Source organism: Dermacentor andersoni, chromosome 1 (assembly GCF_023375885.2).
Source record: "Dermacentor andersoni chromosome 1, qqDerAnde1_hic_scaffold, whole genome shotgun sequence".
NCBI lineage: Eukaryota > Metazoa > Arthropoda > Arachnida > Ixodida > Ixodidae > Dermacentor > Dermacentor andersoni.
In genome coordinates, this window is record NC_092814.1 from 126269435 (window position 1) to 126294216 (window position 24782).

The window sequence follows — 24782 nt, forward strand, 5'->3', positions numbered from 1 at the left end:
GTTTTGCTCAATGTAAAGCATTGTACTTCATAATTATGTTTAGCGCCACGTTTGAAAGTAAAAATCAAAAAATTTCAGTGTGCGAAGTTGCGCACATGCTCTGACAAAGCATATTGCTTAGCTGCGATCGGTGGTTTAATGTCTGAGATATGCTGCTTCTAGCATTTTCTCAAAACGTAAGAAAAGATTGGTACTAATTTTCGATGTAGTAGCAAAGATTTTAACCACGAAGCGACAACATTTCACTTGCGACCAACGCCGCTCAAATATATATATAAAAAAAACATAAGAACGTTCTTGCGGGTTACTTCCTAATTTCGCTGGATCGCGGTACACATACGCGATACTGGGAGTACCCAGACCATAATTTGTAGTATACAATGTTTTCTCATGAAAGAAACCGAAGCATAGGCAAACTCTTTCTCACGTCTACTTTAAATGAAGAATACAAGTAACGCACTACCAGCGAGCACCCTGGCCGTTTTTATAACTCCACACTGTACATGCGCTTCTCTTGTCAGAACCTTGGGGCAGCAGAAGTGCGATTAATACCTTTTATTTTCGCAAGACACTGTATCTTCAGCTTTTAACGCTCCATTCTGTTTCGTGCGCAGAATATATATGCAAATCCAGCTTATTTTGGGCTGTGCACTTGCTACGTGAGGAGTGTCAAGAAAGAAGCGGCGCCATGTTCCCTTCCTTTTGTACACCCATGGCGCCAGCGCTGTAAACTGGCATGCACATTTAACGTAAACTGACGTGCACACTTAATCTGCAGGGCATTGTGAGATTGCCTGAGAAAGGTTTGTTCAGGCTACAGTCGCTTGCGCATGTCTGTTTTTTTTTTTTTTTTGGCCTTGTAAACTGTAGTAGTGCGCTTGTCGCCCTCACCTGCGATGGCTTATGGGGTCCGCATTCCCAAAATAGTTTGCTCTGTCTTTGATCAAAGCGAGCTAGCGAGGTCGCCTCTGTACACAGTAGCGAGGAAGATCACAGAGAACGTGTTGGACGGTCTCCTCGCGACCATATATTTATCACACAAGGCGTGCTCGACCATTCCGGTTCAAAAAGCAAAATACTTCGTGAAATCCACACCTAGACATAGCCGATGAAGCAGGCTGGCAAATGCCACCGCAAGGGCTCCATCGCCTGCCTACTCTTCATGAAGGAGAGGGCATCAACAAAAAATAGGAACAAGGGAAAGACAGTATAAGGAAAGAACGAGATGACAGATCACATAGGCTAAAGTAAAACACTGGCACGGAAAATAGTACGCTCGCTCTGCAATCTGATCAAACCAGAAGTCTAGAAGTCGTGTAGAGCACAACAGATTATTTATCTAAGCAGATTATTTAGTCAGAAATTATTTATCTAAACAGCACTCTACTTTCTTTAATATCGTAGAAGTTATAGTTATCACTCAAATGTTAGTTCGTATATATACTTTTCTTTTTCAAATTCTTAGACTAAATTAATACATTATTCCCCCGACCAATGAAAGTGCCCCTGTCTTCTTGAACATTCCCCCGTAGTAGATGGGCCCAGTCATTTGATGAACAAGCAGTTATGCAAGCAAGCAAACACAATATGGCAGACCTCACTGTGGTAGAATCGCGCTGTCGCAGTAAACGAGTTCAAAACCGAAGGAATCGCTGAGGTCTGCTGTGTTGTTATTTCTTCATTCTTTCTTTAAAATATGTCGTATATACCTTCTCTCTGTCACAAAAATCTATTCATTAAAGCTTAATAGTCATTTTTTCTGCGGTGTTCCAACCAGAGGCTTTTCTGTTTCGAGCAAAATATGTTAACAACTCGAGTGGTCTTCAGTTTGAAGCAAATTTCAAGTACGCTCGCCTGCTACCCAAGACGCTGTTAACAGGTCCATTTAGTGAATGCAATATTGAAATCGACCCCGAAATCTGCTACTACCGAGAATGGAGCTAGTCGTCAGTTTGGGATAGGGAGCCTATATGTAAGCTGTGTCGCATGTATGCTTCGTAGTCCCAAAGCCTTAGAGACGTGTGGGTGTCCATACAAGAGTCTTTCAAAAAGCAGAAGAAAAATGATGGCAGTGACTTCGTATGCCCTTTCCCTAATTCTCTAAGAGCACCCGTAAAAAAAAAAGAAACAAATCCTTTTTCTATTTGATTCATTCTTAACCCTTCGACTTAGCATGCAAAGAAGAATGTTTCTGCTTTTATTACATTCGACTAATTATCTGGCGATTTTAAAGTAGGAAAAAAGTAACATGATATGGAGAGTTGCTTTGGGTAGACCTCGACTAACGAAAGTAGCACCGTGTGAAAGCGTGATTTGGCGCACAGCTGCAAATGTTCTTTTTTTCTTTCTTGAAATTTCGCACAAGTTGGGACGCATGACAGTGAACATGAGGCTTTGCAAGTATACATGTAGCATTCTTCCTTTTTTTTTTCATCAGCCGTTTACAAGTGCACACGTAGCAACAAGCAAGCTATGACGTCATATAATGTCAGGATTTGTGTACGAGCAACAAATACCGCGTTATCTAAGTTTCGGTTGTCTACTAGTGCCTAAAAACATACATGAACATAGATTGCGATTCTTTGTACGTTGCAGAAAACGTTGTACTTTATACCTACATGCACTTATTTTTTTCTATCTATTTTCCAATCCTGCCACAGCCTCAAAAACTGAGGTTAGCAGTATGTGTAAATAAAAGAATAATCTCGGAATATTTATGGGTACACCGCCGTACTATACTTATAATGCTGATTCTCGTTAGGTCTACAGTAGCCTACACAGCCATATGCATATTACATTTGTCCTTTTGCAAAATTGACAATAGTTTCCCGGGACTCAGCGTGTCTGGATTTATTTCGAGAGATAAAGAGAGAGGAGTGATAAGAGAAAGGCAAGGAGGTTAACGAGGCTGAGCCCAGTTTCTTACCATGCACTGGGAAAGCGGGAGGGAATAATGAGGAGAATAAAAGTTCACAGTGCGCACGCACACACATGAACAAACCTCCATCGTTCAGTCTGTCACCGACGATCATATAAGGTGGTGGACCTAAGGAAGCGCAGCAGTGCCTTCATGGCTTTGCATTGCCATCCTCTGGGACTTCATTACAAAATAACAGATAAAGTTTTCTACTACTATTACTACTACGGACGAGGCTACAGTCTCAGGGTCTTCTGCTCTTCTGTTCTTGTGCGCCTGTCGTCTAGTTTCCATAAAGCAGTCCGGAGAAGCTGCCTATGGTCTTAATACGATGGGCAGGCACACAGCATATGTTTTAGAGTTTCTTCTGTGCCACATGTGTCCGAATTGGAACTGTTCGCCGTTCCCATTGCGACAGGATAGGCGTTCGTAAAAGCAACACCCATTTTAAGGCCACAGAGTATTTGTATCTTCACGTCGACTAAGACCGCGTAAGAGTTGTAATTTCTATCTACTCGGTAGAATTATGTGTTTACTAAACACCACCATTGCATTGATCCTGACAACTATAAAGCGTGAAGTTGCTCAGGAGAGAGCAAAGAATGTGTTGAAACTTACCACTAAGGCTGAAGGCAACGGCTGAAGTTGCAGATTCGTGCTTCCTCAAGGGAGCGTCAGAGTGTGGCAGGGAAAGCAAGTTCATCTATGCTCTTGCACTGTGGATCACTTTATTCTTCGCTCATCTGTAAGATACGTGCTTCCTTTGACATGTCCTCTGGCTCGCCCGTGAAAACTTCACTCATATATTTCTAGATTTTCTTCATAGGTGTAAATTTTATTGACCTTCAACATTTTCCCTCTAAATTCGTTGCAGTGCAAAAAAAATAAATAAAATAAGATGAAGACAGTGGAGTGAACTGCTTGCTGTTTATTGGCGAGAGAGAGGTTACATCGGGAAGGACTACAAAAGGACTTGAAAGGACTACAAAAGCTGAGGATGCAGAGCAACGTCTTGAATATGTACACAAACTAGACGATGCTTTGTAGCGGTGATGCTCCTCGCCGAATTTATGTACACTTGTACAGACTGGACCAGAAAGCACGGGAATGACACCACTGCATGCGCAGCATTTCACCACGGGCACCCCAGAAACTATGCTTGCATAGACCCTATGACACGCTATCGAGCACTTTCGTTCGAGACAAGAAAAAAGAATGCCCGAGAACTTACAGCCTCTGATGAAGCGATGTCGAGATTGTAATTACATGCAGCGAAGAGCTTCATTCGGGCTTGAGGAAACCACGCAGGGTTCGCGCATTCGAGGTAAACATACACCATCGATTATGTAAAAGCACGCGAACAAGCATTTTAACCGATTGAAACCCGTAGAGCGATTACACGCTGTGCATTTTAAGGAAACGAGCAAGAAAGTTGTCCGTGATGAACAAGCCTCAAAAGGACATTCTCGGCAAAGCTAAGAGTCCTACGTTTCTTTTGACATCAAGCTGCAGACGTCATTTGGCAGAGTAAAAGAAGCACCACGCCTACAAGTAAAAACGTAAATTCAGCATGTGCTGAGTGGAGCTCATTCTTACCGCCATGGAAGCTTGCGAATGCGTAACGTGAACGATCAATGAAGGAATGCAGAAAAGTACAGCATCCTTTGGGACCATATAACTTACGTGACGTTTATAGTTGTTGGCCACACCACAGGTTACGAAAGATTTGACTCGTAATACAGTGAGTTTAATTTACCGCCACCGAAAGGAAAACGGCTTAAAGCTTCTAAATACTTGGTCTCTCAATCAAGAGAGCGCTTCCCAAGGGCTTTACATTTGTCAGGCTTCTCAGCATTAACGTCCTTGCCTAAAGTTTCTCGTATAGATTTATCAAGCATTAATATAAGAGCATCACTGGTGGAACTACTAACTGAGCGATGTGTGCAAGATAGCACCACTTCACCACGCGTTCTTAAACCATATAGGCTCACCAAAATTGAAGTGTTCTTGCTACCTTCGTGTGCGTAGATTAACTCTAGGGCCGCCGCACACCATCCCAAGTTGCACGTTTCTGGCTAGGCCACCTTAAGATGAAGCGCTATCCGGAAAGGTAGGATAATCTTTCTGCAAACGAGGCTCAGCGTTCTTTGGGATTGCGTTCTTTATTGCCGAGCGTGTCCGCAGTTCGCAATTCCACCTTCTTCGGCGGTGAAAACATTGGTTACCTAGGTAAGTGGATTGGCGTTCCACGATTGCGATCTCTGCGAGCCACATTAGACCAGAACGTTTATGTTGCGACTCCCTAATGAGGTTCGTTTTCCGTGGGTTCGTTCATGGAAATGCCTGTCAGCATACCACGACTGATCCTTATGCCTTGAAAGCGGCCTGCTGATACCGTGGAATGAGCGGTATGGCGCGAGCCACGTCGGAGTCGTCGTGGAAGAACACCTTCTCCTGACCGATCTTGTCGTTCAGGTAGAAGAAGTCGGGAGAGCTTCGGCACGGAACAGCGTCTTCGGGGAAGGCGCAAGTGAGCGAGAATTGGTTGAACACCGTCTGGTTGCCGCAGAAGAAGCTGTACTGCTGCACCTCCGTGCTGCCGTCATCCTTGGGTACGACGTTGCATACGTGGAAGATCTGGCAGTTGTTGTCTACGTCAGCGAAGTAACCATTCTTGGCTGGGCAGGTGAATGAGGTCTTCACGGAGCCCACAATAAATTCGACGCCGTCCGGGAGCTCGTAGGCAGCTCGCTTGCTCTGAAGCGAGAGAAAATATTCGTTTTTTTTTTAGAGTGAAAATAGCACACTCATCAGAAATAGTGGGTTCTAAGGATCACAAATATTAAAACGTGCCGAAATATTTTTTTTCCTTTTAATTTACACTAAACGAAAGCGTGCCTGATCCTTAAAAGTTAACAATATCAAATATCAGTGTGCTTGAAGCGTAAGAAAGAGGAACGTTCTGTATGCATGCAGACTAACAATACGAAAGGCTTAGTAACGTATCAACTCTTTCTCATGCCGTCAGAGTTCTCTATTATGAGAATTATACCAGGTGTCCCAGCTAACTTGGACCAAGAAACTATGAGCTCTAGAGAAATCGTACCAACTGCATATTAGCGGTTTTCGTGTGTCCTTACAACCAGTATTTTTTCATCACTAAATATAATTAATTATTTGTTTTTATTTTGTCACCTTCTTAATTATTGATCGAATCTCTACTATGTCAACAATAAAGTTGTAGAGCGCCTAAAACAACCTCAGATTTAAGCATTCTTTTCGATCTAGAGCTTGCTTGGTTGTTTTTCCGAGAAAAGAAAAGCCCGCGAAATAATGATAATAATAAAAACAACGTGATTGGGCGCTTGCGCGACTGCTATTGTGCTGCTCTCAAGCGTGCAATGGGTGAACAAACTCGGCCACAGTCCGGCTATGACAATTTACTCTCTCTCTCGTTTGGATGAGTACACCCGATGTAGGACCTTATGAAGTCATTTTTATCTAACGGGAAAATTACTGTAGCTATAATAACCTTCCATCGGTCTCAGGCGCTTCACCCTTTCCTTCCTTGAAAAAGAATAAAAAAGCTGCTTCCTTCTCTTTCGCAGTGTTGTACACTTTATCGGTTCGTCAGCGCTCGGCCAGAAGCATGCACTTGCACCCTTGTGCGACAAGTGTCTGAGTGCCAGATGCCTACAACCGGCGTAACGCCCTGTCGCTTCCCTGTGGCCACAGGTGGGCTGCTGCTGGGCTTGTTCACCCACCGCACGCTGGAGAGCAGCACTACAGCAGTCGCGAAGCGCCCCACTACGTGTTTTTCTTTTTTTTTCGTATATCGCGGGCTTTTGTCTCTTCTCAGCTGAAACAATCAGTCAACTTTTAATATGAAAAATTTTTTTCAATCTGAGGGTATATGAGGCATGCTACAGCTTCATATTTGACATGTTCGAGATTCAAGCAATAATTAAGGAGTTGACTGAATAAAAACAACTTATTTAATATTTAGTGATGTAAAAAATACTGGTCGTAAGTACACACGACTACCGCTAATACGCATTTGATACGATTTCTCTAGAGCTCCTTTTTTTTTATCGTGGTCCGATTTAGCAGGGACGCCTGGTATACGAGAGGATACAGCATAAGTTAATGAAATATGTTGTTTGTGGAGGCCACAGATACTCCGGACATTTCTACTGAGTCTACTTACCCTAGGAAGAGCAACGGCGACAGCGAATAGGGCAATAGCTGCAAAACAGAATAATGACATCACGTGAGGTTATATGAGCGACGGCAGGACTGGTCCTGTAGTGCTCATAGACTTTACGTAATTAGCATGTATCCTGCCAAAAGGTTGGGGGGAAGCGAGTACCCAAGCTGACAGCGGTGAGTTATTCCTCCATCTAAGCGCAAAAATTTATGACTGCTGAGGCATAATCACTCCCATTAAAGAAACTTGGCGAAGAATAAACAACGCACAAAAAAAGAACAATATGTAAGAAAATGATAACGCAAGTCTAGAAATTAAAAAAAAAACAAATACATAAAAGGAAGAAAATCAAAATTTTCGTTGCAACTTAAACAAACTGTCAGAACTACTCGTAAGCATTTTGGAACAACGTGCTTAGGGCATTCAAAACTTTGAATACCTATTTCAGAAGTAAACATAACACTTGAACTTTGAAGCATGAAAAGTCAGCCTAAGTCCTCTATAAAAAAACAAAAAAAAAACATACTCTTCATTCTAATTCATTCCGTTATTTACGTTGACTTAAACAAAGCAATTCCGACTGCGCCACCGCATTCCATCCAGCATCGAAGGGTAAAATGCATTCACTTTGAAAAAGAACTGGAATGAAACCATTGTGCAATTTCGGCTGACATGCAGTTCGGCCTGAAGAGGAAAAGAGCGCGAGTTGAGGCGGAATTTTTTGTATTGTGTTGTTATATTGTGTTAGCGCGCGCAGATATCTGCCACAAAAGCATGCCATGACGCCAAGTGTCTGTGAATATCTGTAAAACCCAATCAAAGACCAGGAAAAAAGCCAAAACGAGAAATACACGATGCCGCGACAGAGGAAAGCTTTTCAACTTCGGCAACACTATATAATGCCGTACTTCATGCATGTGCGGCGGCTTTCAAAGGCAACGCTCAGCGTTATTACCGTTACTGCTGAGACTGAGCTTTGCATATTGGTATACCGTGTTCATGACAGGAACGCACTGTTTTGCAGAGGTTTGAAATCTCCGGACGCTCAGCACGCCGGAATATCTTCAACTTTATCACAAAGAATAGGCTTGCGTTCGCTGCTCATATTTATAAGCTGTAGCAGCGGTCGCTTTGTAGACTAGCCGTATTTAATACAATTTAAGAAGATGGGAAATTGATTCTGAAATTCTGAAGTTGTTTGACCATACAATTTTCTGTTCTATCTTGACGCCAACGCGAGTTTCAGAAAATAAATCTGAGTGTTCACTCATACACACGTGTTCAGAACGAATGCAAATTTGCCATGAATTAATTGCTTCCCTGATATTTATCTTGCATCCAATGTTTCAGTTTCCATGACTATAATCCTGTAAAATGAACCAATGCGAACGCAAAAAAGAGGAATAAATAAAATTTAATAGAAAACCCATATAACTCCGGTCAACGAACCTAGTATGCAGCTGGGCTATCACCTACGGCAGAGAATAAGAAGAAAAAAAGATGCGGGCATTGACAGATGACTATTTTCAGATCTGTAAAGTAGGTGCAATTAATTTATTATTATATATGTGATACGCTTGTTTTATCGAAGTCTACAAGCAAAACAATATGCGATTATGCATGCACTCAATGTAGAACCAGAGTACCACTTCCGACCTCGCGTCACAGTGTCATCCTGATAAACGGCACTGCTGCCGTTTACTAGTGGTAATATGGAGTGCCTGGCTGGCGAATTGACGTTCACTGAGCGCGCTATGCGCCCGTAAGCAAGAACGCAATAGTGTTGCTCCGTACCTTCTCTAGACTGCCGGGAGGCGACGCTCTTCTAAACTTCCCTACATGCGCGCCACTTGCTGCTGGGCATGACACCTGTGGCTTGATCGCCCATGGTGGTTATTTCTGCGCGCGTCTATTTGGCAGCGAAAGTAAATAGAACTAGTTTCTCGACATAAAATGTAGGAAAGGGCAAAGTTGGTGTCTGCTGTAGCAGACCACGGATGTTTTCGTCGGAGGAAGGTCACACTCGAAGTCAACAGATTTCTATCGTTTTCCGATACTCGCTCGAAAGTATACGTAGCGCGCACGCGCCTCTCTTTTGGCATGAGCGAGCCTTAAAACTTAAGTCTTCTAGGTTTCCCAAGAGCACTCTGTTAGTGCTACATGTCGCGCCACCCTTTTGGTGTACATGCGTGCACTTGTACATCCATTTTCTGGATGTTAGCCAAGAGTCATAAAAGCAATTTTCCGCTTACCTGCTACGATGACGTACTTCATCTTGAACGATGGGAGCTCCAGTGGCAGAAAAGTAGGAACTGCGTACGCGAGAATAATATTGAAGAAAGCTTTTTTTCTTTTTTTTCTTTTCGATGACAGAAATATTGTTAACCTTATTGCACGTTGTTTTCTTTGTGCCTAGAAGAGCGCGCCGATTCTAGAACTGATATACCTTGGTGGTGCAACTCTAACACGATGTCTTTACATCTGAAATTATTGTTCCATAGTGACACAGGTGAAATGCGTCCGGCTTAAAGGTTATTGGTTTTCTATGTGTTTCCCTTTGGTACATCGCGGACTCGACAAGATCTTGCGTAGATAATTGCGTGCAGTTTCGCGCCGAAAAATTTGCAACATCGACTTTCAAGTACACAGAGAAGGCACCTTCCGTTACAACGTAAAACGGCTCAGCGTTTGACAAGGTGAAGCGCGATATTCAAATCTTTCATTAAAACACGCTAATCACAATTGGAAATGTCCGATAAATATATTGTATCGCTTATGCTTGCCACGCTCATCGTAAATGCAGTGATTACACCAACAGAGTGAAGCTCCATACCTAATCACCTACATTTTGAAAGTACGCGCTTCAGTCCTAATGGCACACCTTGAAAACGAAGCAAGAAATGAAGTGGTCTTCTTGTTTTATGATCTTGCTTTGCGCCCCGATTATTTGTGTCCTTCACTTGCAGGCAGCACACTACCATGCAGCACACATCCTGGCTTCACAAAGATAAGTTAGCGCTTGGGCAGAACATTCGTGAGCATGCCTTTGTAAAGCTATCGATCTGCGTTAAATAAACAACGTCCCCTTATTCCTTGATGGACTCGTAGTTCAAAAACTCGAACTTTTGCCACAATAAGAGCTATCATTAAAGATGCCGCTGCTGAGAGCATTTCACTTCGCGGGCCAGTAAGTCCCGTGAAATGCTTATAGATACAATATATAAAAAAATTTACGGAAATATAAAGGTTTGGTAGACTTCAACTAGAAAGTCATTATAGGAGGGGAAAAAAAGAACATCAGACGTTTTAATTACTACTAGGTTGCCACTTGGTCACGATGAAACAAAATGATTATAATAGTTATGCAGCAGAGTTGTAGGTACGGCGAATTAGTGCGTTATTTAAAGAAACACAACAACGGAATGTACAGCACAGCGTAGTCGAATTCAGAAGGCTCTTGGTGCCCTGTATCCAGCACCGTCTTGCGCTCTTCTTGAAGTCAGCTGCGTCGCATATTCTGCTGGCTTTCTTCTCGTAATGAATGTTAAATTGAGCCAAGAAAGAGACTATAGGTCTTTTGAAGCTGGATGTACTACAGCGCTCTTCATTCTTGGAATAGATTGTACCGGATCTTTTCGAGGTCGCTATTCATAGTGACATCGCTAACTGGCCGAAGGATGGCGAAGTAGCTGTGACGGTTGCGTCACCAGACGGGTAAAGAATTTGATCCCGAGGAATTCGTGGTGCATTTTACTATGGGTATCAGTGGGTGGGTCATTTATATGCTTATGGTGCTCCTCGCGTACGGCAAATCACGAACCAGAAGGCTAACTTTCGAAAATGCGTTATTAATATGATGGAACCTCGTCATGAACTTAGACGTCCTTAGACGTGCTGCAAGAAACAAGGCTCCGCAATAATATTACCGGATAACAATCACGTTAAGCAGTTAGAGCTTCCCCGTAATTTTCGCACTGTTTATTGTTCGCTCGTTGTTATACGCCGACAGTATAAGTGCGCTCTGCACAGTACTATATTTCCGCTTCTTGCGTAATTGAGATACACCAAATGTTTAGGAGGTCTGCAGTGAATCTCAATTCGCAAAAGTTGTCATAGGTACGCGTGCGAACTGCTTCGGGACACTTGCAATCAAGACTCGCATCTAACTGTGCGAAGAAGTCCTTCTAACCATTGGTGAATAATTTTGAAAAAAAAGGACATTTGAAGAGACCAAGTCATCAAAGACCACTGGAGGCTTGCCTCGTTTCGCGAAACAAGCAGGGTGCCATGGGCTCTTCTCATGGAACTCCATGAAAAGGTCCCGGAGCATTGCGGTATCTGGCTCCATTTAAATTGCGAGTGTCAGAATGTGTTCGTAGCAAGGAGGGATTCACTCACCGGTGGAGGGAGGACGGACGTGAGAACTGTGCGGCATGCATGTGCCGATGAGATCCCTTTTATACGAGCTAGGTGAGGGTTGGCGTGAAAAAATGTCGTCATTCTCGTTTCCGCTAACCTTCCAAAGAGCCGCCTTCTCCAGAGCGTCCCTCTCCTGCGCGCATGCCCGTTGCTGCGCGCGATCCATCCTTGGCCTAACCAGGTGCCCTATTGGACCCTGTGCCCCTGAAGAAAGTGACTCCCTCCCCCCCTTCATTCCGGCCGTCCGATGCTCCGGAGCGGCTCGCCACGCCGTTATGCAACACCTCTCCTCCTGCGTCCGCATGAGCAAGTGCGTTCCCGCCTCCGAGACGGAACCCGTTCACACGCTAACTCGACGGAGTGGCTGCTTCCGTCGCTGGACTGGCCACCGGCTCCCGTAACACCTGGCCCGGCGAGACGATTTTGTAAGAGGCGGTTGCATTCTCGAGTTTCTCATCACTTTTATGTTTCCTTCAAGTTCCAGATAACCTTTTTTGTTAGCCACCCACATGACGCGTCCCCCGAGGCCCGTGAAAATTGCGATTAGAAGCCGGTGGCATTCGCTATGGTTTCCGGTTTCTACGCGCCCCCTGCTCCCCCTTTGACGTCGGTATTTGAAAAACTCTCGCTGCTTTATTGCGTTTTACCGAGAATTGAGTAGCGAATAGGCAAAAAATGACGATAATTTAGGTTTCCGGTGATCAAATAAATTAAATAGACGAAAGAAACCGTAAGTTGAGTAGATATAGAAAAAAAGATAGCGTTGAGCTACGCGATTTCACTGCTTGTGTATTTAGTCTTTATCGCAAAATGAGAAAGGGCAACCGGCAATATGCTGGCTTTTACTAGAAAGGGTACCTATTACCTAGGAATTTGGTCAATCGTGTTTGTTCGTCATGCTTTGATTCAGGCAGGATATGGCGTAACGTAATATAAGTATATGTGATCGAATGAATAATTGGTTTAGTTCAAGCAGATCAGTGTAAGAAATGCTAACCCCTCCCGCCGATCTGCACTTTTTTTTCTTCGTATATACCATGTGTTTCTTTAGGTCCAAAATTTTTAGGAATTGCCTGTGGCAGATGGGACAATTACAACCCTTGATCTAGATTACTTCATGAGGCGGCCATTTGTTCTTCGAGAAATCAAAATGTTTCATTAAACAATTAACATAATTACGCTAATTAAGTTTTTCACTGATTACTTTACGGCACATGTCTAAATGTACGAAATATAGCCGGTGAGTTTGGAAGGCGCATCCACTTGGAACGAATTCTCAGGACTGCACCAGTTTCTAGATATTAATTTTCAGTGTCCGACGAATTGCATAGGCATTCCAGTTACTTGTTTTAAGGAAACGCTGTTTTATGCGGTGAAGCACAAAAGTAACTGGTCCAACAATGCTTTTCGTCAGACTCTTCGAAAATTAGTATATCGATACTGGTGCACTCCAGAGAATTCGTTCGAAATGAATACGCTTTGCGAACTCACCGGCTATAATTGGCAGATTTAAATATGTTCCGTAAAATAGGTAAATAAGACGTTACTTAGGGTAAATATGTTAATGATTTAATTAGGCATTTTGATTTCTCGTTGAAGGAATTGCCACCTCATCGAGTAATTTAGATAAAGCTATAGAATTGTGCTGTCTGCTAGAGACAATTTCTTTAAAATTTTGGACCTTCTAAAAAAACACCCGGCACACTTTGTATACTCTCAGTATACACTCAGTATAACAACGATACGTATGACGGCCCGTTAGAGATAGCTGAGGCCTTCACTAAGTACCTTTTTTCACATTGATGTCATCATCTGTGCTGGCTATCATCTTCCCCTTTTTCATGTGCCACAATCTTTCTTCTTATTTCCGACGACATCTCTTGAAGTTCATGATGTCATTCGCAACCTGAAAACAACAAGCGCTGGTCTTGGTGGTATTCACCCCACCCACATAAAAATGATTGCGCATGCTGTTTCTGATATTCTGGCAACCGTTATCAACCTTGCTTTCAAATCTGGCATCTTTCCTATAGGACTGAAAAGTGGTAAAGTCGTTCCCATTTTTAAAAAAAGGTGACTGCACGCTAATGTCCAACTATCGACCCATTTGCATACTACATTCTTTCAGTAAAATATTCAAAAAATTAGTTGTAATTCGCCTTACGAAATACCTCAATATATTTCATATTCTATCCCCTTCCCAATTTGGTTTTCGTGAAGTATATTCCACTGACCTCACTTTGTTATCTTTAACCGAAAAGCTGAAGAAAGCAATTGATGGGGGCTATACATTTCACCAAAATATTCGACATTATCAACACCAAATTCTTTTTATGAAGCTTGACGCAATAGGCATAACTGGTCCCGCACTCTCATTAATAAAAAAATATTTACTCAACAGAAGTCAGGTTGTCAGTCTGTTAGGTTATAAATCTAGACCTAAAGTAACAAACATAGGAGTACCCCAAGGTTCTATTCTAGGCCCACTTCTTCTCATAATTTATATAAATGATTTGCCAACCTCTCTTACTACTTCAGAATGCTTACTTTACGCAGATGACACAACAATTGTTAACATTGATAGATGCCTCCAATCTCTGACACATAAACTAAATAGTGACCTGGCAAGCTTGGCGGCTTGGGGCTTCCATAATAAATTGCAAATTAATCCCACTAAAACGAGGTTCGTTGTCTTTCACTCTCACCAACGTGTACATAATTATATCCCGCTAGTATGTTTAAATCAATTTGCAATTGAAGCAGAAGAAAAGGTTACGTTTTTGAGAATTCAAATGAACCGTCACTTGAAATTTCACTTGCATGTTTGTCACCTGCAAAGAAAAATGGCTTACGGCATAGGTGTTTTAATTCAATCCCTTGATATATTTTCTCAGCCTACATTAGCTTCGTTGTGCTACGCTTTTATTAATTCCCATATTAATTACTGTATCACATCTTGGGGCAATACCTACAGCAGCCACCTAGTCTCCCTTACCGACACCTCTGTTGGAGCCCGCACGTGGCCTACATGAAATGGCGCCTGACAGCAACTTCCCAGTTGTTTAAATACTTGACAGGAAAAACGTGGGGGATGTCAGTAGACGCAAGGCTGAAACTCTACAGAGCTCTCTTTCTCGGTTTCTTTAATATATAGTCTACCTGTACTGAACAACACCTGCAAGACAAATATTCGTGTTCTGCAGGCAGCACAAGCTCAAGCACTCAGAGTTTGCCTTGGTTTGCCCAGATGCACATCAACAGAGGCAACTATTGCGATTGCTCGGGACCATCCAATGCGAATTCACATTACGGTGGAAGCCCTGAGAACGCACATCAGACATTTTACACGTTCCCCCTATCACCACCTTGCAACACTAACTTCAGACAGGCACCAAGCATCGTTCTCTAAAACTGCCGTTAAGTACAACGACAAACTTCCCTCGGGCTTCACTGCTGCATCGAAACCATCGATACCCCCTTGGTGTCTTGTCAACCCCACAGTCCATCTCAGTGTACCAGGAATCGGGAAAAAGTCTGAACTGTCGTCGCCTGTGCTGAAACAACTGTCTCTGCTTCTTCTGCACGAGAGGTACGCAGACAGTGCATATACTTATACTGATGGTTCCACAAACATCCAATTTTCGTCCGGTGCTGTGGTCGTCCCAGCAAGAGGTATTACCATCAGCTTTAGGACTGACCACCCAACAACATCGACATCTGCGGAACTAGCTGCTCTTCGCGCTGCACTTCGTTTCGTCAATCGGGAGCCACCTTGACAATGGTCAATCTTTAGCGACTCAAAGGCAGCCCTACAATCTGTGCTATCAGCTCTGCGTCGCGGGCCATTCGAACAGCTCGTATTCGATATTAGATGCCTACTCCATACATCACATGAGAAAGGACACCACGTGCCGTTTCAGTGGCTGCCAAGTTACTGCGGCGTCATAGGAAACGAAGACGCCAATAAAGCCGCTCGGGCAGCTCTTGAAGACACACAGGAAGAGCCCATACCACTATCACGGTCCGACGCAGCTAGCAGAGCTTCGAGTGCTTGCACAGGACATCACGCTCTCTCTATGGTGCACACCAAACAGCCAGACCAACCGGAGCAACCGTCAATACCACCTGCCCTCTTTGATGCATCTCTGTATGCCAACTGGACTCCGCTGAAGAGAGGCGACTCTGCTTTATCGCTTATGGCTAGGGGTGGCTTTCACGAAATCTTACCCATTCCGCATTGGAATGGCCGATAACGCTCTCTGCAATGCCTGTCTTTGCGAGGAGACGCTGGAACACATTCTGTGTGACTCTCCTGAATGTAATGTTTAGCTACAGTCCCTGGCATCTGTTCTAACGCACCTTGACACTAGACCATTGTCCCTCGAAACGATTTTCGCATGCCGCCGACAGAAGACGTGGCAGCTGAAGGTGACGAGGGGACTACTTCGGTTTGTGAAAGAGACGGGATTGGACAAGCGGCTGTGACAGTGATATCACCTACCACGCAAGAGTGATGGACTCTAACGGACGATGTGTGTGCTGTGCTATGTGCTCTCTCTCTCTCTCTCTCTCTCTCCTTTCCCCATCTTTCATCCCCCCCCTTCCCGCTCCCATGTGTAGGGTAGCCTACCGGTTAAGCTAAACTGGTTAACCTCCCTGCCTTTCCTTCTCCACTTTTTCCTTCGTTCCTTCCTTGTCTCCCTTCAAACTTTACAAAATCAATCCATTAGAATACTTACCCGTAGTCCCCATCACAGTGACGCGAGATCACTCTTACATGCCAACAACATCCTAACGGTTGATAACACCTTCAAACAGAAGCTAGGTATATTATTATTCAAGGAAATCAACAATCAGCTTCCTCTGTTTATCATCCCTCAATCCAACTTAGCGAATACCAACATGACAACATTTGCACATAATCAGAATTTTATTTTACCTTCAGTTCATACCAACTATGGCAAACAAACGGCATACTTCACCGGAATCCGTCTCTGGAATACCACACCACCGGCAATCAAAATCGCTTGATCAATTGGCAAATTCAATAAAGAACTGAAAACGTTACTCACACCCATGCCATATTCTGCATAATTGTGGTTACTTCTTTCTTTTGTCCCGCTCCATATCACACCTACCTGTCCGTAACCTTCTTTTTTTTTTTTTTTTGATGAAGCATCTTCTCAGGGGTTCTTTTTCATTTCTGAAGATAGATGCGACTTCTTTGTTTTTTTTTCGTTTATTTTTACTATTTTTCACCCTATAACCATCAGGCAACTGCTTAGGAGAGTTGAATTGCCTTTGTTTTTTACCCTGTCTAATTGCGGCTTTTGGTTCCTTTGCTTGCTGCTCTTTGTTTCATTTTTTTTTTTGCCTGCGATGTATTTTATTGTTTGATTTCGCTACTGCTGTTCTTTTTTCCTTTGCTTTCTTATTTGCTTTGCCTGCGTTGTATATTATTATTTGTGCTCGCTACTACTGTTTGCTGCTTTAATTTTTCTACATTCCCTACCCTTGGAGGGTCCCGATTCAGTCTATGACTATGGGACCTCCTTCTGTACAGAAATTTTTGGAATTCATTTAATTGCTAAGCAAAACCACTTCTGACTCTGACGCCTCTCAGCGGCGCCGTTCTTCCACGTCGTTTTCTACGTTCCTGCTCGAACGCATTTGCACGTGACGTGGCACTCTTGTGATTGTTGAGCGGCATCGAAGCTGAATGGGGTGTCATTGACTCGCCAAAACGAAGCCTTTTACAATTTATGGTGTCTGCTATCTGTTGGTCAGCTCCTGGCGAAAAAAGTACGGAGGCTTTGTGGCTGGTGCCGTTCAGACGCCTCTTTACATGACGCGCGCTACTAAGGGCTTTACTGAGAACAGAAGTTACGAGCTAACAAATGAGCCCTCCATGTTTGATCGGCACGCTTTGGTTCAGGCACGGTACGACATGACGTAGAATAGAAGGTATCCGACCGGGGATCAGACCCACGGTCGTATGTTTCTGAAGTAATGCTTGCAGCAGGCGCTGCCCCACGCCAAATGCTTACCGTCGGTCTCATCTCGTGCACCATATTGCATCGTTGATCGAGAAGCGGTGCGTGCGACGTTGGTACACGTGTCACTGCGGCGCGCTCTTTCATCGCCCCAGCGGCGTTCGCACTGCGCTGCACTTAAGCACTTTCTGCGAGATTCATGGATTGGTGAAGAAAATGCAGCAGTAGTTCGATGAACTCTGTAAATGCCCCATCGCTGACCAGGTGGGTCTTGCATGCCCTGCCCGCCTATGGATAATGCTACAGACAGAGAATCTGCTGATGTATGCAAACTGCATGCTTCTTTAAATTTAGGAGAGTGTTCCGATCTTGGGAAGCGTTGTTCAGATGTTCAGAAATTCTGGCGGTATTGGAGTTTTCGCAGTTTTCCTCAATGTTCTCAAAATTACGTTGAATTCTTAACGTAGTGTGGAGCGGTGCGCACTGACGAGCGTGCCGCCTTAAACTCGGAAGGTCACGCTCCATGGCTGACCCGCGTATAATAGCTTCACAGTTTAGGCATACCCAATCCGAAGATAGCAGATAACGTGAAGCACAGAGGTTGATGTACAGTGCTGGAAGGGAAAAACCCTCTCCACCCTTTTCTCGAGCGCATTGTACGCTAGTGTGGCCACCAGCACGACCATGACAGAGCTGCGGAGAAGGCTCGCGCGTTGAAACTCATACTACGCATTATATATATAGTACATCTGGAGGAGCCAAGGTTGGGGATGCAAAGGGCGCTGGAAGCCTTTCCACTAGCAGGTGTAACTAACTGATGTGTAGTAATGCAAGAAGCTGCTGATGGCTTGAACATATTTCAGGGCTATAAAGCGCGCGGAGGATCCTCCATATATTCGGTGAGCCGCTATGTGTATCTTCAAGTGGCAAGCTGTCTAGGAACTTCAAAACTAAGTGACCGCTGTTTATGCTGAGCTCTCCTTTCTGCACTCTGCCTTGCTGCTCAGAATTACGGGTGCTTTAAATGAGCCTTGAAAGCTCGTTGATTAACAAATCACAAAACAATGGCCTGCTTAATTGTAACAAGCGGATTTTTAGTAACTTCGGTCGGCAGCCGCCTAAATTTCTTACATTTCGTAAAAGAATATCTCGCTGTGGACTGCAAGACATCGCCCATTTGCACTGGAGTGGGCATGTATCGAAATAATCGCAACCCAAAGTTCCGGCTCTCATGACCTCACTAGCTGCAAGCTCCTTGTGTGTGGCAAGTGTGATCGTTGACGACGTCCTTTCGCGACCAACAACAGTAGACGATCCATTGTTTCTCGTCAAAAGTTTATGTTCGATGATGAACTTATGGCTCTCCACCACTCTACTGCGATGCAGACACACGGCGCGAAAAATTGAACTGGCCAAACTATTGACATCACATAAACGTATTGCCGAAAATACACACTGACAACAGTGCAGTTGCTAGTCTTTTGCGAAGACATATTTACAGTTGAGCATTCTTAAGAAGAAGCTTTAGCTCGCGGCCTTCGATCTAAATACATGGGAAAAAAGAAATCGTTCTTCTCGGCAACCACTCAACCAAATTTGATAACGTTTGTCCCATTTAAATGAAAAGCACAAAATATAGTGACTATTGTAAGCGAATTTACGATACATGCCGTCGATATTTTTAATAAATATTGTTGAAAATCGCAGATTTTAAGAAAACGAGACGATCAAGTTTACAACTTTGTAACTGATCAATGAAAAACGATATCACAATTCTGTAAATTGCATCTCATAGTACATCTAAAGCGAATAAAATTGATGTATTATACATGGCTTTTAAGTACCCCACTATTATGTGAGTAAGACTTTTGCAAAACCTTTGTAAACATTGTAAGACATTCACGTATAATGTAGATTAATCTATCAAATTTGTCCTCTCTGGAAGTTCAGATGGATGCAGTTTATAGAAGTGCGATATCTGCTTTTGGTGCAGAGTTACAAATGTGTAGACTTTGTGCTTCTATTTTGTTTTTCAAGCTTACCGATCTTCGGCAATTTTTATAAAAAACATTCAGGCCCTAAATCGAAATTCCGCTGCCAGCAGTCATTAGAATATTGATTTTCTTTCTCAATTTCAACAAATTTCACTGAAATCGTCCCACTGGTTATCTTAGAGAAGCATTTCTACGTTATACACGTATTTGAATAGTCGGAATCGGAGTTGGGCCCAAGCGAAAGCTTTCTCTTAAGCGGAACGAAGTGAATTTGCTCCGTCTATTGTGCCAAAATTCAAGTGTGCATGGATATACCGCGCGTTCCACGTAACTTGTGCAAAAAGTTAAAAATGTGCAACTGCCACTTGTCATCGCTTGGAGCAAGTCACACAATTTTGATGCGAAAGCATCAGATGGCCCATTCGGCGAAAAAACCGGTGTCCTTAGCAGTGAAACGGCGCTTCAATTCCTGTTGGCTGCGACGCCACGTCGCGAGCACACCTCGACGGAGCAGAGTGGGGGAAAACGGTGTTGCGTCACGGAAGGTGGCATCGCCGCGACGCCACGTCACCCGCACGCCTTCACGGAGCAGATACGGTGACGCAGACGCATACGGTGACGCAGAGGGGCGAGGCTGGTTGTTGGCGGCGAGGCAGTCGCGTGACGCGTACGTGCGCGTGCCACTGTATCGCTCTCTTAAGGCGGCGCGCGGTCCGTACATCTCCCTCCCTCACCCCCACTGGGCTTAGCGGCTGCGCCCACCTGCCGGCCTTGGTGGCCGCTGCTGCTTCCTCGGTCTGCTACTGCTGCTTCCTCGGTCTGCTCGGCTGCTACTGCTTCGTAGCTCGAACAGAACGTAGCGCTATGGCACATTACTCTCAGCTCGAAACTCGAACGAACGCTCCACGGCGTTCAATTCCACATTAATGCTTTCGCATTCACAACTCATAAGTGCTTAGGTGTCCTCGGATTTTTTTTGTATATGGTTGAATTGTGTGATTAGTTAATATTAATGAATTAATTTCTCAAATATTACATTCATCGGAAAAGTCAAAACAAGAATATTGTACACCATCCTGAAAAAATTCCCGATCTAATTTCTGTTGCTCAATACGTGCTACATGATTTTCTTTTTTTTAAGCCTGTAAGAGAGCCCACGAAACACGAAAAAGTGCCACACGAATAGTCGCATGGAATTCAAAAGGGGAGCAACATGAAACTCAAAAATCTTCAGGTGCTGCTTGTTTGTCCCTACTTTCACAACTTTTCTCGTGGTTTCTACTCGCACTAAATTTTACATAAATCTTGTAACCTACGGAACTTGCCTAATTCTGTTTTATCGACAAATCAATAAAGTAAAAAGCAAATACCGAAATAGGGGTTTAGTTAGCTGTGTTTCTTAGAAAAATCATAACTTATCCTCTGCTGCACCGTAAAAGTTCCTAGTAATTGAGCGTATGCATGCTCAAATAATAGTATTTGGCGTCTACATATGCCTTAAATGACAGTTTTGGTGCCTGTTAAAAGCGCCTAAAGCAGCATTTTAATTGTCTAAACATCCAGGCTCTACTGATCGATGACCGTTACGGGACGCGATCATAGCCGAAATTTGCTGTGCGTTTCCTATCGTGATGCGCCATTCGTCTTGCCGGCTCCCCAACGCTTCGCTAACAGTTTCCGGTGGTCCGTAGGACATGCATAACTTTTCCTCTTACCCTCCATTTCTTTTTTTAAATATTCTTTTCCCGTTTCCCAAGCGTAGGATAGCGAAACGGGCACAGTCTCTGTTAATCTCACTAACTTTCCTCTTTTTGTGTGTGTGTGTCTCTCTCTTGGACAGGACCTAGGGTCACCGTAAATTGTCCTGCCACTAATGAAGCAGTAGGTGTATGTTCAGAGATAAGAGATTAGAGAATACTGATGAGCATTTTTAGCAGGTTAATCCTATGAAGCATGATTTTTCTCCCTTTCTCTTTAGCAGGTTAATAATGCTGGCATCATCGTCGATATGATCGGAGGTCGCGGTCATGGTCGCTTTTGGCTTTTGCGAGAAGGTAGAATCCCTACGGCAACCACTTGTAGGTCTTCGGGCAAACGAAGGCCAACCCGTACTAGAGGGCTGAAGAGCTCTCAAAGAATTATTATTGGCACTGTCACCAATTCCTTTGCTGTCGGTATCATATCTTACGTGTCTTCTCCCTTCTGTGATAAGATCGAGTAACGAGATCGACGTCAAACGTTGAAGCTACGGTCGACGCTATTGCTTCTTGAGAGTAATTTGTTTCTTGAACCTCGTCCTCAAGACTGCAAATTCTTTCCTGAGGAAAAAAGATGTATGAACAAAACATTATTTCCCAACTTTGGGACAGCCATTCGGGGTATTGTCATATCTGTCATCTCAGTTCGTGAGTGCCTGATATCGCTTTGACAAGTTTTGAGATCGCCTATGCCCCTATACAGCGTGAACATGTGAGGTCCCTAGCGCACGTGCCCTACCTGGAAGGATATCAGGCACAGGACGGGTTGTGCATAAAAGACCGAAGAGAGTAAGTAGCTCACAAGTCCTGCTTTGACATCGCTTCAAAATTTCTCGTCCGTAAAGATAATTTTAATACACGTTGAGGTTATTGGAAAAACGTGGAAAAACTACCGATAAGAAAAACCTCAAACTGCATCCTTTATCGGCGAAGACTCTATAGCTTCGTTTTAAAAAGTATGAATAACACGCTTAGTTGGAGCGTTATGATTATGTCACCCTGAATGCTGTTTATGATGTCTTTCTTATTCGACCACATGAAGTACGTACGGGCCCGCTGAAACACAAATGTAGGTATTATCGTCACGCGCTAACGCAGGGCTTTAAGGTCTGTACATGGCTGACTAGGTATTTGACACATGTGAATCTCAGGATTGCGAATGACACTAGTAAAGCGAAGCTAAAGAACTGAACATTAATGAACATTTTCACGGATGCACCATGCTCGAGTAACTTTGGTCGCATATTAAATAAGCGCATAATGTGCGAGAAACTTGAAGATGGTGGCGCATAACATACGTCTGAGCGAGCTTGAATAACCAGCGAGAGGGCAATAAAGAACACTGTTCTTGTTTATTCTTGTCGATATTGGTGCTAGATATTGTTTCAAAACTTCGTTGGCCATGATTCTTACTGCTGCATGCTCATTTCGAAACCCAAAAAGATACAGGAAAACGAAGCAAGAAAGAAATGGCAGCTTCCGTGATTTACGATCCGACATTCATCCGAGGTAAATTACTATTCCGCGCACACTGCGCGCCTTCTGACCTGACCCTAAGTGCCGACCAGAATGTTTCGTGTGAAAGAACTTGTGAGACACGCTTTTGTGTCTTGTGCTTGTTTTCTTTGCCTTAGCAGCGATGCATATTCTGAAGGTTCCTTGACCACACAAACGTTTATACTGAGCGAGACACCGTTACAGTGATCGAGAAAGAGTAATCACTGGTGAAGTTCCTTATATAAGATGTCCCAGCTAACGTTAGGCAAGCTCTTCAACGAAAGAACAAGATTTTAAGAACACGGTGGAAGATACGGTTTTAAGACCTCTGACGACCCAACACCGCAGGTCTTATAATTGTATCTCGCACCGTATTTTTGTAATCTTTTGTTTTCCTTGGACAGCTTGGCTAACATTAGGTGGGACACACAGCAGAACTTCAACAATATTTTGGACGGAGGAATTGGATAATGGGGTGTGGTTGTGCTGTAATGCCTTAGCCGTCCTTTCTCATATCGATATATAAGATAAGCATATTTGCTGATCAGTTTTAGAAGATTTAGATGTACGCGTTTGCTTAGCAATAAAAGGCAATGAATCAATAAATTTGTACACTTCCAACAAACATTTTTTTGCCTAATTTTGATATGTGTGTGCATTCCTTTTTTTCTCGGCTGCCTTACTTTGCGTGTCTGACGCTCTCCAATGAAAAGGCGCGAGAATACAGGAATTCTTATTTTTTTTTCAAGTTCACCCATCTGCCAGTCGCGTGTTTTAACGTTGTATGATAACTTCTTTCTAAGCCACACTTTTATAAGAGAACTATCCATGTCTCCAGACTCTCTCTATAGGTATGCGTCGCTTGTTGCTTCGTATTAGACATCCCCTGTGCGAGCTCATAATTTTGTCCCACTCCACGTGCACGAGACAAAACGCTTTCGAGGACGTGTCGCGTCCTTCGTGCATAAACTGCGTCAGCACATTCAGAGCAATCCGCCGTGGTTACTTAGTGGCTCTGGCGTTGCAGTGCTAAGCACGAGGTCGCGGGATAAAATCCCGGCCGTGGCTGCCGCATTTCGATGGGGGCAAAATGCAAAAACGCTGGTGCACCGTTCATTGGGTGCACGCCAAAGAACCGCAGGTGTTCGACATTAAAACGCAGTCCCCCCCCCCCCCCCCTACTGCATGCCGCATAATCAGATTGCGGTTTTGGCACATAAAAACCCAGAATTGAATTTATTTTAACCTTCACAGCAAACAATCTCAGAGAAGCACGTGCGTTGATAAACTTGTTATTATTTTTTGTTTCTTGTTTAGTGTGCGCTGCGTCTACCGACTTGTTTGCTGTTTACGTTTGTCGACTTTCCTTTCTCACCTTCTCTTTTCTGAATGAGTCTCATGCGAGTTGCCACTGGACTTGCCGAGCTTCCGATCCAATTTACTCTCCGAGTAGGCTCCGTTTTTACGGTTTCGGAATTCACTTTGGGACAAAATAACCGCAAACTAACGTGAAAAGAGGCACTGTAGGCTCCTTCCTCACTCCCCAAAGAGAAAAAAAAAAGTAAATGAGAACGTGACTTAAGAAATAATAACGTATATTTAACTCTATTTCTCAAGCAGAGGATAAATTTTAATTCTGGGATTTTACTTCCCAAAACCACTATATGATTATGAGAGACGCCGTAGTGGAGGACTCCGGATTAATTTTGACCACCTGGGGTTTTTGAACGTGCACCCAAGGCGCGGTACACGGACGTTTTTACATTTCACCCCCATCGAAATCCGGTCACCGCGGGCGGGATTTGATCACCCACCATCGGGCTTAGCAGCACAACGCTACAGCCACTACACCCCACGACAGGTAGTTGATAAATGTTGTGAGTTAGTAGCCATAAAATAAGAGAATAGCTCAGATTGCAATGAGACTAGTACGCCTGAAAAGACGTTACTTGACTCACAGTCAGTATAAGCCTACAACGTACAAAGTTGCAGCATCAG

The 24782-nt window shown here is 43.7% G+C and overlaps 1 protein-coding gene across 1 annotated transcript; it reads right to left on the reverse strand.

Moving 5' to 3' along the window:
- Positions 1-3830: 3830 nt before the first annotated feature.
- LOC126545842 (uncharacterized) lies at positions 3831-11574 on the reverse strand. Its single transcript, XM_050193844.3, has 4 exons — positions 11523-11574; positions 9377-9436; positions 7125-7162; positions 3831-5674 (listed from the first exon to the last, which is right to left on the reverse strand). The coding sequence occupies exons 1-4, from the start codon at positions 11557-11559 to the stop codon at positions 5285-5287; spliced, it is 525 nt and encodes a 174-aa protein (XP_050049801.2). The 5' UTR covers positions 11560-11574; the 3' UTR covers positions 3831-5284.
- Positions 11575-24782: the final 13208 nt, after the last annotated feature.